Source organism: Epinephelus lanceolatus, chromosome 5 (genome assembly GCF_041903045.1).
Source record: "Epinephelus lanceolatus isolate andai-2023 chromosome 5, ASM4190304v1, whole genome shotgun sequence".
Taxonomy (NCBI): Eukaryota; Metazoa; Chordata; class Actinopteri; order Perciformes; family Serranidae; genus Epinephelus; species Epinephelus lanceolatus.
Genome location: NC_135738.1, coordinates 15528162 through 15543824, shown reverse-complemented (window position 1 = coordinate 15543824; position 15663 = coordinate 15528162). Strand labels below are relative to the sequence as shown.

General features: G+C 39.7%; 1 protein-coding gene across 2 annotated transcripts; it reads left to right on the top strand.

The window, feature by feature from the left end:
* Positions 1 to 9: 9 nt before the first annotated feature.
* Positions 10 to 13143, top strand: LOC144463453 (sialic acid-binding Ig-like lectin 10). Of its 2 annotated transcripts, XM_078167749.1 has the most exons (7): positions 8919 to 9087; positions 9266 to 9356; positions 9465 to 9773; positions 10060 to 10359; positions 12286 to 12567; positions 12663 to 12771; positions 12921 to 13143. In XM_078167749.1, the coding sequence occupies exons 2-7, from the start codon at positions 9284 to 9286 to the stop codon at positions 13027 to 13029; spliced, it is 1182 nt and encodes a 393-aa protein (XP_078023875.1). In that variant the 5' UTR covers positions 8919 to 9087; positions 9266 to 9283; the 3' UTR covers positions 13030 to 13143. The 2 variants fall into 2 exon arrangements, with proteins under 2 accessions (XP_078023876.1, XP_078023875.1); XM_078167750.1 differs by lacking the exons at positions 8919 to 9087; positions 9266 to 9356; positions 9465 to 9773; ... (2 more) ...; positions 12663 to 12771; positions 12921 to 13143 and adding exons at positions 10 to 149; positions 314 to 404; positions 2939 to 3226; ... (1 more) ...; positions 5018 to 5129; positions 5239 to 6694.
* Positions 13144 to 15663: the final 2520 nt, after the last annotated feature.

The window sequence follows — 15663 nt, the reverse complement described above, 5'->3', positions numbered from 1 at the left end:
CACAAAAGCTTTAGCTGTTTGATGATTAGTACGTTCATGGATTTGACTTCAGACTGCTGAAAACAAAAAGATTAAATCATTATCCAACTGCGAAAGAGGAAAAAAAGACCAACAAAGTATCACAGACATTATACAGGACACTGATAAGGGTGAGTGTACAGATTCTACATTTTAATACTAAGACTTTGTATAACATTTATCATGTATGTTTAAAAATGACAAATGTACTGTTTTAAAATAGAATATACTACATGGGAAGATTATCAATTGTAATATTTGTTATTCATGAATTAATATTTAATGTGCTGCCCAGTTCCTCCAGAACACAAGAATGACTTTGATCTACTCAGTGATTCTCTGCCTATTTTTTAAGGCCAGAATCTGCCAGCTACAGTGTGTCAAAGGTATGATTTATTGTATTTTACTGCAGTAAATGTAAATAAATACATCATATAGCTAACTTTTTCAATCAATGTGACCACACACATTGAAGTGGAATCTGGCGACTGCATCCGGATCCCATATGAATTCACCTTTCCAAAAAACAAAGTTACAGCTCCATATAGAAAGATTTGGTTCAAAGAAGATCCACAGAATACAATAAGTGCAGAAGTTGTTGACACAGTAGAATCTGGGACAAAAGACACTTTAACGATATATGGCCTACCATGAGGAGAATATGAGTATGGCTTCAAACTGGAATGGGGATGTAATCAGACGTACATTTTTCCAAAGAGGGTTCAGATCTCAGTTTCTGGTGAGTAATAATTCACTGATAATAGCTGCTTGGTTTATTCTGTGAGACTAAAATAAACAGAATATTTATAGTATATTATGTAAAATATAGACAGAAACTTCAGCCCTGTCTCACTCCCAGCTTGACTAATACTGCTGCTTTGTCAGTGTTGTTGGCGTCAGACACAGAGGCACCCTTTCTCAGTGGTATGATACACACTGGCAACTACTCTAATATAAAGAGCAAGACAGTTCATATGGGGCTGGCAGGAGGGGTGTTGGATGGGTCAAGAACTCTGAACTTTCACTCAGGAATGTTGTTCATTTCCTGTGTGAATTTTAAGCCAAAACATAATGTTTTGTTCTAAGCTGAGCCAAGTGCTTTTGTTGCCTAAACCTAAAGAAATTAGATAAAAACTACACTAAAAAGTGTTTCACTTATGTTGTAGATTTATAGGTTTAGACTGTATGCATTTTTTTTTTTTGCATCTCATACTTTATTGAGTTTTCATTTTTTAAAAACCAAAATTAAAAAACATACATCTCAGAAACATGACACCCACTAATGAATAATGCAAAATTAAGATAACTAATCTTATGGGTTACTAATTAAAGATCTAGTAAGAGTAATAAAATAAAATAAACAGTCCATGAAAAGTAAAATTTGTACAAGCACGACATGTTTAAAAAGAAAAAAAGACTACCACAACACTGCTGAGTGTCCATTCATTGTCCCATGTGAGGTTCAATGTGCACAGACAGTCTTCCAGCAAACAGATCCTTGTATTGCACCCAATCCACCTCCATCCTCATCTTTGTGACAGTCCCTCAAGAGCAGACTACATTTTAGTTACCCTGTAAAGACTATAATCTTAAGAACATGCCCCATTTCTCATTATATTTTTCAATCTCATTTATTATACTATAGGATATTCTTTCAAAAGCTGCTACTTTACCTAGCTCTGTAAGCCAGTCCTGAAATACCGGGCCTTCTGTATCTTTCCACTTTCTTATTATCATCTGTTTGCCAATCATTGTACTTGTCTGAATCCAATTGGTTAGGGGTTTTACAATATGGGCCATGGGTTTAGGATTGCCTAATATGTAAAGACTGGGACAAAAATCAAAATCCACTCTTATGACCTCTGTAATAGTCTCATGGACCCCTTTCCAAAATGTCTGAATCTTTGGACCATAGAGCATGTGTTAGGGTACCTAGCTCCCCTACACACCTCCAACAATCCGGTGTTTCCTTTATACTGAGCCTGAATAACCTACTTGGGTACCAATAGAATCGATGAAGGATTTTGAATTGAATTAGTCTTATTTTGATATCCCTAGAGACTTGTTTAGTGATCCCAACAACAATATCCCAATCTTTTTCATCAAATGTTATGTTCAGATCCCTGTCCCATAAAGTTTTCAGAGCTGCATTGGTCGCATAACCAGAATCGTTCATAAGCATAGAGTAATAATGGGAAGCCCCATGTCCAACCCCTGCAATCTGCAAGATCTCTTTAATGAGGTCCATGCCCTGGGGTGGTGTGCGTATAGAGCCAAAAGTAGTGACAAGGGGGCCTCAGCTGTAGATATCTCCAAAATTGATTGTTGGCTAGTTTGAATTGTTCAACTAGATTGTCAAATGATTTAAGGACACCATCTTTATAAAGGTCATCCAGAGTATGCACCCCCTTAATCACCCACTCCCTCCATACAGGTGGTGATTTACCAATAAGGAGTTTGGGGTTGTCCCACAGACCAGAGGACAAGCTTAAAAACGGGTTGATTTTCAATATTTGAGACACTTTTTTTTCCATTTCCTGTAAATGAGAGATGATAGGATGGGATCGAGCATTTGGAGGCATTCTGGCTGTTAAGAATAGCAATGCAGGTAAAGAAGTACACATCGACTGCTCTACTGTGTGCCAAGGTGGCGCCCTTTCAGGGGTAGACTGTATGCATTTCCAGTGAAACTGAAGTGTATTTTGAAAAGACACAATGTACGTAACAAGCATAAACTGACAGGCTATCCCTGAGCATCGAAAAACTGACGCAGAAGGGTACACAGCCTGTCATATATAGACATGTAGGTCCAGTTGTTGAGATGAGAACGTGTTGAAAACCTAGTTGTCACTGTGTGTTGCAACAGGCATAGACCAAATAATTACGACATATTATAATTATGACTGTGTTTATTTTGCAGCTTTAACTGAAACACCAGATGTGACAGTTCCTCCCATGACGGAGGGACAACGTGCCACACTGCAATGTACGGCTCGTCCTTTATGCTCTGACAGAGATAATATCTCCTGGAACTTGACAAATGCTGGTGGACGATCTTTACTTGTTAATGATGGTATATTCAACTCATTGCTTGGTGCAAGTATATTAGTCGTCACTCCTACAGCAGATGACCACAACACCAACATCACATGTGTGGTCAATTATGTTCACAGTGTTGTGGAGACAACTGTCACCTTAAATGTGAAATGTAAGTTTGCTGCAGTGTTTATTTTACCAGATATGAACAATATCATATTAGAATATGTCATGACTATGTCATGGGTTAGGAAGTAGGGCCGTAACGGTGCATGTATTTGTGTCGAACCGTTCGGTACGCGACTTTCGGTTCGGCACAACCCTGTACCGAATTATTGGGCGCAGGATATTATTTAATTTTATTTTGTTTTATTTTAATTCCGTTTTTGCGAGCCGAACCATTTAAAATATCTAGTTCCCCGATGGACATAATTCAGTGACGGACCGAGTCCGACCGTAAATCTCCGCTTTCACTTTGTGCAGCGCATTCTCGCATTTTGACAACATGGCAAGTGAGCCTGACGAACCTGAAGACCCACCCGCAAACCTTAAGTCCTCCGTTTGGGAACACTTTGGTTTCAGGGTAAAATACGAAGATGGAAATAAACAAGTTGACAAGACAAAAGCAGTGTGCCGACACTGCAGAACAGCGGTCGGATATGTACTTGGAAACACGTCTAACATGCTAACGCATCTAAAGCGACACCACCCGAGTTTGAATGTTAACCGGCACGACTAGAAAAAGCAATCTGGTGCAAACTACAATATCGTCGTCGTTTAAAAAGAAAGAGCGTTTCCCTGACCATCGCGCTAAAGAAATAATCAACGCCATTGGAGTTGAGTAAAATTGTTTAAGCTGCACATTAGATATAAGCATGTTTTGTTTACTGCACTTTAACAAAATGGGAAGGCTAAGTAAGTTCCTAGTAAAACTGAATCTGAGCAGGCTTTAAAGCTGACCGGCTGCACTATACTTTTTATTTTAATTGAGTAAAACTGTTAAAGCAGAAATTTATATTTATATTTTTCATTCAAAAAATGTGTTAAAAAACAGCAGGATTTTATTTTTCACTTTTATATTTCTATTTTCATTCAAAAATTGTGTAAAAAGAGTTAACTGCTGTGGTGGTATGTTTTAATAAGGTTACCAGTAAGTAAAAGATATTTAATAGTTGTCTATTTTTTTCATTACTGTACCGAAAAAAAACGAACCGTGATTTGTGTACCGAGGTACGTACCGAACCGAGATTTTTGTGTACCGTTACACCCCTATTAGGAAGCTGTTGCCAAGTTGTTATTATTATATTATTACAACTGATCGACCTTTCTTTCTCTCAGTTTCCCCCAAAATCCTAAACAGTTCCCAGTGCATGGTTGAAGGAAAGCTCTTGGTCTGTGTGTGCATCAGTCGGGGGAATCCCCTGGCACCCATCACCTGGCCTTCTCTCACGGACTTCTCAGTCACCAGCTCTAGCAGCATCCAGACGGTGAACAGCATCATCACCATGTCTGCTGCTGACTACCACGACACCAGTGTCAAATGCATCAGCAGCAATGAACTGGGTCGGGCCGAGGTTGAAATTCCACTCCAGAACTACACTGAAAACAGACTGAACTGTGAGTAGTAGAGTAAAAACTGTTAAAGCAGAAATTTATATTTATATTTTTCATTCAAAAAATGTGTTAAAAAACAGCAGGATTTTATTTTTCACTTTTATATTTCTATTTTCATTCAAACAATGTGAAAAAGTCATATCTGCTCAGAGCATGGTGCAAATACCTTTCTGTCTGTAATGATGTTTGCAGTGATGTTATGTAAGATTAGCAAGATAGCCTCTAAACATTTAGTTCCATGGTGAATTTAGTTATTGCTGCTTTCGTAATATTAAACCCCCATTATACAGCAATACGCAAGAAGTGATAAAAAATGTTTTAATGGAGTTCATACTATGTTTTTCTTTAGATGAGTTGGATTCAAACCACAGCTCTAATGCAGTCCTCCCCTGGATAATCACTGGTGTGTCTTTAAGTCTGAACCTGATCCTCCTCACCAGCCTGATCATCTGCATCAAACGGTAAGAACATAAAATTATTATTATTATTTATATATTATTATTATTAGTCAAACAGATTAATACTCATTAAGTCAGAGGATTATATTTTTTACATTCTTTTCCTCTACAGCTGCAGGGGTAAAAGTCAACAGAGGGAACTTGATGAAGACATGAACACTTATGCTTCCCTGAATCAGGCAGATGTTGGATACAGTGTTATTTCTCCACGGACCAGGGGCGTATCCAGGAAGGGTCCTGGGGTGGCACGGGAAACCTGAAATCTGACTGGCCACCCCAACTGTATAAATAATGAACATAGCAACAGTAACTTCACCCACTGGTTTGTGGTCTGCCATTTTACAGTCTTTCAGCATTTCAGATGTCGCCATCTTGTTTTTTGGGGGGTCAGAAGTGACTATATTTGGACAAAAGGGTGGAGCTTTGGGGGAATGAGGAGTGGATCTGACTCACAGATGTATTGACACCTCACAGACAGTCTGTATGTCAGGTGGCCTCACTTTAAATGTGCATAACTTTGGGCCTTGATGAAAATGTAAATGGGTGTGTTAAAAAAAAAGTCACTTCGTGAAAAGATGTTGAAAATAGCTATAAGGACCAAAACCGTTTTTTTGTTTTTTTGCACCAGGCTGTAAACATCTTTATTTCTGCTGTAAAGTTTAACATGGGGGTCTATGGGGATTTACCCTGTTTTTGAGCCAGCCTCAAGTGGCCATTTGATGTACTGCAGTTTTTGGCACTTCCACATCAGCTTTATTTTTCAGCTTCAGAAGTTGCTGCTTGGTGCCATCCTGTCATCCCAAACTATGATTGGCTACCCACCTGGTCAGAGGTGGAACCTTTGTTCATATTTTGCTTTTTTATTTTGGATTTGAAGTTTCACACAACTTTGTTAATACAACAATTATGTCCATACAGGCTAATATTATTTACTTTCATTTGTACTTGTTTTTGTATGTATTTTTGATCGTACACTGCTTTCTTTTGTATGTAGCCTACTATTATATTTGTATGGTGCCACTCTGTTGTGTAGTGATCAGTAGGTGTATTTATCTTTAAAATTAAAATTTTGGAGGGGCCTAGTGGAACAAGTAAAAGAAATGGAGCAGTTAACATATACAATCAGAGAAAATCTTCGAATGGGACGCACATTGTGGGCCAAATGAGAGGGTTATATAGGAAATGGGGGACAAACATGAAATTAGAACCATAATGCACCTCAGCTAAATACAAAATAGTAAACACTTTGACAGCCAATTGATTGCTATTGGATTAATAAGGGGAGCACTTATGTCTGTTTGTGATTGTTTTTCTTATCATCTATTAATATCATTTTGTATTTACTCATTTAGGGGTTTGGATAGTATACACATCATTGTATTTAGTCACTTTTTATTATTACTGATATAATATTTGCTACTTTGGTGAGGGTATGTGTATGAGTAATGTTGTTTTGTTGTTCCTTTATTTGTGTTTTCTTTATTCATTTTGCTTGGTGCGTTGTTAGTTTTTTACCTTGATGATATGTCACAATAGCATTTCACATGTTGGAAAAAATAAAGGTAGAAGACAAGACTCTGTTCCACCCTTGTTTTATACTGTGGTACTGTATGACAAGACAATTATGCTGCATTTGAGAGCACTGGGAGGTGGCATATATCCCACCTGGAGTTAACTAGATCCCACCTCAAAGCATTCCAGACGATCGATGTTGAACGTAAACAACAAACATGGAGGACCGCAGATCCAGGTGCAACTAGATATCGCTATGTGAAGTAATTGGGCATTTACATTTCACCGAATATAGTCATGGAAAGACACTATAGCAACATATTTTCACACCAACAGCATGCAGAACGAGTTGTGTTAACATTACAGTGTGTAATATAACCACATACATGCAGAGAATTATAGTTTCTTGTCAATTCGTTGAAGTTTTACCTCTCACAATGTGCATCTCTGTGCGCGCCGCCATTGTTGTGCTGACGTCATGATGTCGATTCGCAGTGAGGTTGGGGTAGCTCGATCTGGCCCGACTCCGCAACTAGGACCTCCAGCTTCGACGGGCGGTTCAATGCATTTTTCCTAGTTGGAGGTCTGAAACCTCCCAGCACTTAGGAATGCACCATTAGGCTCCCATTTGTATGCCTTTCAGTTTGCCACCCAGTATTTAAAAAAAACACTACAACTCCCAGAAGGTGGAGCTTCTACCACCAGGGCTGCACACAGGTATATTGCATACAGCCAGTGATTAGACTGAGATTGGTTACTTTTACCAGCCTGGCCATTGTTGCCTTATGTGTGCTCTGATGAAGGTCTAATAGACTGAAAGCTCATTAACAAAGATGAAGAAAAGACTGTAATGTCAGCCTGTTCTCACACCCAACTCGTGAAGCACACAGAGGCATCCTTTGCGGCAGTGTGATACAAACTGAGCGGTGGCTGTTTCTGAGGCAACAACTGTAGTTTAAAGAGCGGAAAAGTCCGCATAAGATGGTTGGGAAGGGATATGGATGGATCAAACACTCATTCCACACTTTCAACTTGGGCCACCCGAGCCCGGACTCACTCCGAAGTCATCGATATCCGGTGTGGCGACAGAAACCAACGGAAAAGGGCGTCCTTTAATGTCAGCATGACAGGCAGCCGGTTGCTGTTATAGTTTAATGGTGCATGGTGGCATCAGAGGAAAACGCGACGGGACAAGGAGGAAAGTTAAGGCGGCTAAAGTCCGACTGGGGTGGGCAGAAGGGGTGGTGGAAGGGTCCAATTCACCAACTCTCACCTGAGAGAGCGGTGTTTGCGTCCTGGAAGATTCTAAAGCCAAACCCTGTTCATTTTTCCTTAACGTAACCACCCTGCACGTCGTATCTGGACGTGGAAAGTCCATGACCAAACGTCAATATGTGACGAGGTCGGAGTGAGAATGTGTTGGCCACCCCAGACACACAACTGCTACAGACCAAATAAGTTACTTCAAATGTTCTCCTTTTCTTTGTTGAGATCTATATTTTCAGTCCTTGAGTTATGTTTTGTTTTCTGTATTATCTTTATATAAATCTGTCAACTAAATCCTGTCTGTACATTACTTTGACATTGAACCACAAAGTGACTGTATGAAATAATGGAAGTAGGTACCATGACGTCACCCATTGGTTTGTGGACTCCTGACCATATTTGGACAAGAGGTTGAAGCTGCTCGCAGACAGCTTGTCACTCAAAAACAGCCTTGTACTTTTAAGTCTTAACAAAATATAAACAGGTGAGTGTTATAAAAATTCTCACCCTGTGCAGTTGTCATGCTCAATAAATTAGCTATAGAGACCAACACTGTATATGAAATAATGTATTGATTCTTAATGTCATACTCTGTAGGTATTTCTTTTCATTTAAATAATTCGATTTATTTTTGCCATATGATTTTAAAGACACAGTGGTTGGAGTTTAACTCAGTTCCTCTGTGTCACAGCTGCATGTGGGTATCAGTCTATAGTTAACTCAGGTGGTTATACCTGAAATAAAAAATGTTGGTCTCACTTCTTGTTTAATTTGAAATGATGTCATACTAGAGGTTGCAACTGGTTGCCAGTCTTTCATACCAGATGGAAATAGAGATAATATGTACATCTGCATTCTTTTCACCACAGCTACTCCAACAATCTGATGGACAGATCTTCCCAACGTGTGTGTCTGTGCGAAAGCAGCAAAAGCATAAGATACAGGGTTTCCTGCAAACCACTTTATGAATACACCATGACCACTTCCTAGTTAATCATTTAAAAGCAACAGAACTACATGTCGAACTGCACAGAGCTGCAAACGCTTTGGCTGATTGATGTTTTGTATGATTATGAATTTGACTTCAGACTGAAAACAACAAAGGAGATCATCACCCAGCTGCTAAAGAATAAAAACCTCAAATAGCGTTGTAGATCTAACACATGACCCTGCGGATCGAGAGGTGAGTTCACAACTTGTACACCCTAATACTAAGACTTTAAATAATATGTATTATGTATGTTTAAAAATGACAAATGTGCTGTGTTAAAAAAGAATATTGTAAATGGGAATATATAAAACAATTTAAATACTAATGTAATGTTTGTTATTAATGAAAAAATATTTAATGTGCTGTCCAGTTCCTCCAGAACACAAGGATGACTTTGATCTACTCAGTGATTCTCTGCCTGTTTTTTAAGGCCAGGATCTGCCAGCTACAGTGTGTCAAAGGTTTGAAGTATTACATTTTAAACTACAGTGAATATGACTACATATAAATTATACTAAAAACGATTTTGATGATTTTTGTAATTGTTTTAATTTTGCTTTCTCTGTCAGCAACTCTTAATGACACAGAGTTTTCAATCAATGTGACCACACACATTGAAGTGGAAGCTGCCGACTGCATCCGGATCCCATATGAATTCACCTTTCCAACAAGCAAAGTTACAGCTCCATATAGAAAGATTTGGTTTAAAGGAGATCCACAGAATACAGTAACTGTTGTGATGAAAACAAAATTTCAGATGAAAGACACTTTAATCATAGATGGCCTGCCACGAGGAGAATATGAGTATGGCTTCAAACTGGAATGGGGATGTAACCAGACGTACATTTTTCCAAAGAGGGTTCGGATCTCAGTTTCTGGTGAGTGGTTATTAGATGTTGATTCATTTTAATACTTATTAATCATATATTACTTCATGGTACATTTAAAACATGCAGCATTTGGGGCCTGGTTCATGCACTCATGCCCCGTTGCCAAAAGAAAATGTTGCCATTGTATATCTCTACAAAGCACACATACATTACATTTGCATGTTTTATACATGTTATATCAGGTGTTGTGATATATAAGCTGACTTTGTCATCAGGGGGTGGTGGGGGATGGCATGACACCTTAGTGAGACATGTTGATTTTTTTTATTTTCAGCATTAACCAGAAGACCAACTGTTCAGACTTCTCCCATGAAGGAGGGACAATATACCACAGTGGGATGTCGTGCTGATAATTGCAATAAAAGACCGAAATTCCACTGGGAATGGACAAAGGCTCATGGACAGTCCATGGTGTTTTATGGTGGTCCTTCTCCCATACGTGATTTTAGCAAGAAATCCTTTCTAGATATGTTACGTCTCATTCCTACAGCAGATCACCACAACACCAACATCACATGTGTGGCAGATTATGGTCACAGTGTTGTCAAGACAACTGTCACTTTAACTGTGAAATGTAAGTACGCTGCAGTGTTTCTTTGACTGAACAATATTATTTTAACATCAGTCCAACTAACACTGTATCTTTCCTGGTTATTTTCAGCACAATCTCACTCCCAACTTGTCAAATACTGACGTTTGGTCAGCGGCTCTACATGTTAAAGTATAGCCTTATTTCCATCAAGCAGTACGTTTTCATGCATTTTTTCCGTTTTCACTGTGAAAAGTTGTGGATGGTACCAATAGAACCATTCCGTACCGTCCCCATTTTTGGTCCCCCCTATGTTGGGGTACCTAGCACACAGATCTGGTGAGCTAGAAACACTGCAGTCTGTTGAATGGTCAATAGAGGACGGTCACTCTGCTCAGGGCTGAGCTGTGGCTGGTTTTGAGGCTCATGTAACCACTGTTCATACTGTGGAGAGTTTTACATATATTAGTAAACTATAACTATGAAATGAAAGGATGTCTTGCTGCCTCTCACAGCAGCACTCTCACAGTCGGAGAAATAAATAACTTAATTCACTGAGGCGACTGCAACCAACTTTTGAGGTGGAACGTTTACTTGTAGTGTTACTCAGTGCATGAGTGGACAATGTGAATCCATCAACACACCTTAAAGTTCAGTATGACAAGTGTCCATTACTTTTTATTGTCTCTCCTAGACGACATACACTTTTGGTAATGAGTGGATCTCTATATCTCCTCACTTGTGGAGAAAACATTATACTATACTAACATTAGCTTAGCCTCACTAGCTTTACCATTAAAGGAAAACTCAACCTTTTGGTAGAGAATGTTTTTTAAGAATTATTTGACCCTTATTAGATTTAGATTTTTTTTGTATGAAGTAACGTAAATCTGTTCAGTCAGACCTCTGTCCAGCACTCGCTGTATTTCCTCATTACCGGTGACACAGATGTAAGTCTGCACCTCATATATTGTCCGCAGAATGAGGTTGCATACCGACATTTTCAGAACAAAATGAAGCAGGCTGCAGTGAGAGTCTCTCTTCATGAGATATTCAAAAATAGCGGGTTTTTGCATTTAGTCCTTCTCAGGCAAGCTCACAGGTTTATTGTTGCCGTAGCCCACAGGAACTACACTTTCTTTTTCCAAGGGAGGATTAGAATATATGTAGTTCACATAACCCGGACGAAATTCATATATCTTAATGCAAAAGCTTGTAGATCCACTCATTACTAAAATTGTATTTCATATAAAAACTAAAGTGATGGTCAAAGTTGTCATATGGCTTATTTAAGGTACTGATGGATTCACATCATCAACTCATGCTTTGAGTAACATTACAAGTTAACGTTCCACCTGAAAAGTCACCGGCAGTCGGCTCAGTGAATTTTGATTTTTTTTTTTCTCCGAATCCAGCTGCTGCAAGAGGCAGCAAAACATCCTTTCATTTTATAGCTACAGTCTACTAATAAAACTCTCCACAATATGAACAGTGGTGACATGAGCCTCAAAACCAGCCACAACTCAGCCATGAGCAGAGTGACCGTCCTCTATTGGCCAATCAACAGACTGCAGTGTTCACAGCTCCACCTTTTAGTACCAGATCTGTGTGCTAGGTACCCCAACAGAGGGGGGACCAAAAATGGTGACAGTATAGAACGGTTACATTGGTACCATCCACAACTTTTCACAGTGGAAATGGGAAAAAAGTGGACCAAACTGAAAGTTAAGAGTTTGTTTGATCCATTCACCTCCACTCCTGCCCACCCTGTGCAGACTTTTTTTTCGATGGTAGTTGCTCAGAGCATCAAAAAATGCAGCTGCCTGGCGTGTCTTATACCATTGCTAAAGGGTGCTTTGATGCATCTGTATCTCACGCCAAGGTCCACTGACCAAGCATCAAGTTGTAATAAGGTGGGAGGGGGACCAGGTTGTTCTCTTAATCTTTCTTTCTAATCTTTCGATCTTTTAGTTCCTCCTAGAATCCTACATAGTTCCCACTGCGTGGTTGAAGGAAAGCTCTTGGTCTGTGTGTGCGTCAGTCGGGGGAATCCCCTGGCACCCATCACCTGGCCTTCTCTCACAAACTTCTCAGTCACCGGCTCTAGCAGCATCCAGACAGTAAACAGCACCATCACCATGTCTGCCGCTAACTACAACAATACCAGTGTCAAATGCATCAGCAGCAATGAACTGGGCCAGGCTGTGATTGAAATTCCACTCCAGAACTTCACTGAGAACTTGAGGCTGAAGTGTGAGTAGCCTGTCTCATGTCAGTTTGAGTTGTGGCCTTTTGAGAGGTGGGTGGAAAATGTTTTAAACTGCAATCAATGTCCATAAATTTGTCAGATGAGATGCAGAAGTTTGATGCAGCCCTTCCCTGGAGAATCACTGCTGGTGTGTCTTTTAGTCTGAACCTGGTCCTCCTCACCTGCCTGATCATCTGCACGTACAAACGGTGAGAACGTAAAAGTGGCTTGGATGCAAAACACACTAGCTGTCAGAACAAGCTGGTGATCTAAAGATGACAACAATATATATATGAATTGAATATATCTCAAAACCCATCAGAGGTCTTTCAATGATTTCTTTTTTCTGAAATTGCAGGGGCAAACGTACGCGGAAGAAAGTTTGTGAAGAGATGAACACTTATGCTTCCCTGAGCAAGGCAGATGTTGAGCAAGAGTATAGTGTTATTTCTCCACATCCCAGATGAATAATGCATGTCATTCATTCATAACATGTTGATTCTGTTTTCCATTCTGTATGTTTTCAAATGCTGATTTTGTATTATAATATAATTGAGTTACTGGTCATCTATTCTACTGAACTGTTTAAATATTGCACTGACTGTCGGTTTTTATCCTTTGCCTCACCTATTTGCTAAAAGTCTGGTATCTACTACATAATAAGCATACACAAGAGTATGTCTGTGTATTACTTTGACACTGACCACACGCTGGGCAAGTCTCCAGGGTGAAATGTACATACCACATTAGAGATAGTTTCATGTCTTGTTTATTAAAAAAAAAGACAGTTCTGAGAAGTGTGTACGTACGGTGTGAAACGTTTTTAGAAGTGTGAAAAGCACCAGAGATGTGCACGAGAGGTTTGAGTGAGGGTGGTAAAACGCACCCCTCTTTGTCTGTACATTTAACACCCGCTAAAGTACCTTTAATTTTCTATAACTAAATACTGTATGTGTGCATTGGAAGAAGTAGCAGAAATGGAAAGATGATATATACCTTCTAAAAAAGCTACTCTGCGTGTCATGATTATTGGAGGCCAGCAGTTGTGCACGGGGCATGGCAGATCATTTGTAAGCTTTAACAGTGTCAGTCTGTCTAAAGCAGCACTCATCCTTTTACAAACCCACTGAGCTCACTGCTATTCTCCGCTCTCACAAAAAGCTTTTCGCCTCATTTCATTCCCTTACAGTAGGATTAGAGCCTTGGAGCACAGAGGTGTTGTGCGCACACAGACACACACACACACTTTTTTTTTTTTGTATCTCTTGGTGAAGACCAAAAACTTATTTTTAGAATCAGATCTCGTGTCTTTAACCTAAAGCCTTAAAGCGATAGTTTGATATCTTTGGAAATGTGCTTGTTTGCTTTCTCACTAAGTGTTAGATAAACAGATGGATACCAAAATCATGTCAGTACAATAAGTATAAAGCTACGGCCAGCAGTTGACTATCTGAGTTCATCATAAAGACTGGAAACAGGTTGAAATAGCTAGCTTTGGTCTGTCCAAAGGCAGCAAAATTGGCCCACTAGTGCTTTCAAAGATCACATATTAACACGTTATCTTTATTCAATGCGGCAAAAAACTGAACAACCTTCAGACTTGATGTCACCTCCATTCCCTAACTTTATGTCTAATCCAAATTCTAGCTCACTACCATAATCTCAATTAAAATTCTAGTGTTTTTGGCCTTCAAATAAACCAGCATTCATTTATCACAACTAAAATCTCCCCTGCTCCACTTTCTCCTCTTAGTATTGTTGCGGTATATTCCATACAAAGCTACACACAGAGACATGCACAAAACCACTCTCTGTTCAACCTCTGCTTGAGCTGACTCTGCCAAAGGAGGGTTTCAGTGTGTCGAGGTGTCCCCTGATGAAGACCTGCTTCTCCCAGGCTGAAAGATGGCAGCTCTCAGAGGGCCCAGGGAACTTTCAGCCACAGATAACCTCGCCTCAGAGATACTAGGACATCTAAAATTAGTGTTGTCAGAATGCCCCACGATAAGGAAGTTTGAGATTTCACACTGCACACTTTGTTCAAGTCCCAGTGCTGCTGTGTGAGTACAGTGTGTGTGTGTGTCTGTGAGTGAACAAGAGACAGAGAGGAACAGCTAAAGAAAGCAATACTGAACATGTGTTTCTGTTATGTGCGTGTTTCTGTTATGTGCGTGTTGTACAGACATTAGAAAACATGCTGGCACACAAGATAAAAAACTTCACAACAACTGAAATATAAAAAACAGACTACTACACGTTTCCACCATCTGTTTTTGGAAAACATGCATCATAATGTAACTGCATCAAAGTGTACGGCAATCTGTAGGTGTTTCCAGTAGCCTACTGATACTGAATTATAGCGTAGCACTGGATTTCACTGTTTGATTGCACCACCACAGCACTTACAGGCCTGGGCACACCAGGTTTTAAAGTGGCAAAATTTTACAGAGAAACCAGCAGTGTTGTACACAGTGACATTTAACAAGAGCTAGATCTAAATTCAGTTCACACAGATTAAAATAATCTAGCTGGGGTGACTGGTGGTTTAGTGGGTAGTGCAGGTGTCCCATATACAATGCAATTCCCTTGAACAAGGCACTGAACCCCTAACTACTCAGGGCGCCTGTCCAGGCAACTCCCTCACTCTGACATCTCTCCATTTAATGCATGTATAGGTCCTGTTTGTGCATGAGAGTGTATTTCGGGTTTGTATGTATATGACAGAGTGGAAAAAAACTGAATTTCTTCAATCCTTAGTAAGTGGGCCTTGGCATCAGATACAGATGCACTGAGGTACCCTTAGCAGCTACATGAGATGCACCAAGCGGCGGCATTTTTGGATTCATTTTGGACACTCAGAGCAACTGCTGTAGTATAAAGAGTGACAAGGTCTGCACAGGGTAGGTGGGAGGGGAGATGGATTGGTCAAACACACTCGGGACTTTCATCCAGGAGACCGCTGTTTGTGTCCTGTGTGAAATCAAAAGTCAAGCAACTTATTTCAATAACAAAGTAGGTATGTGTAGCATACTACGCGAGAGAAGTATGTCAGGTGATGTTATATTATGTTAGTAACACATGTATTTATTTTAAGTCAAACC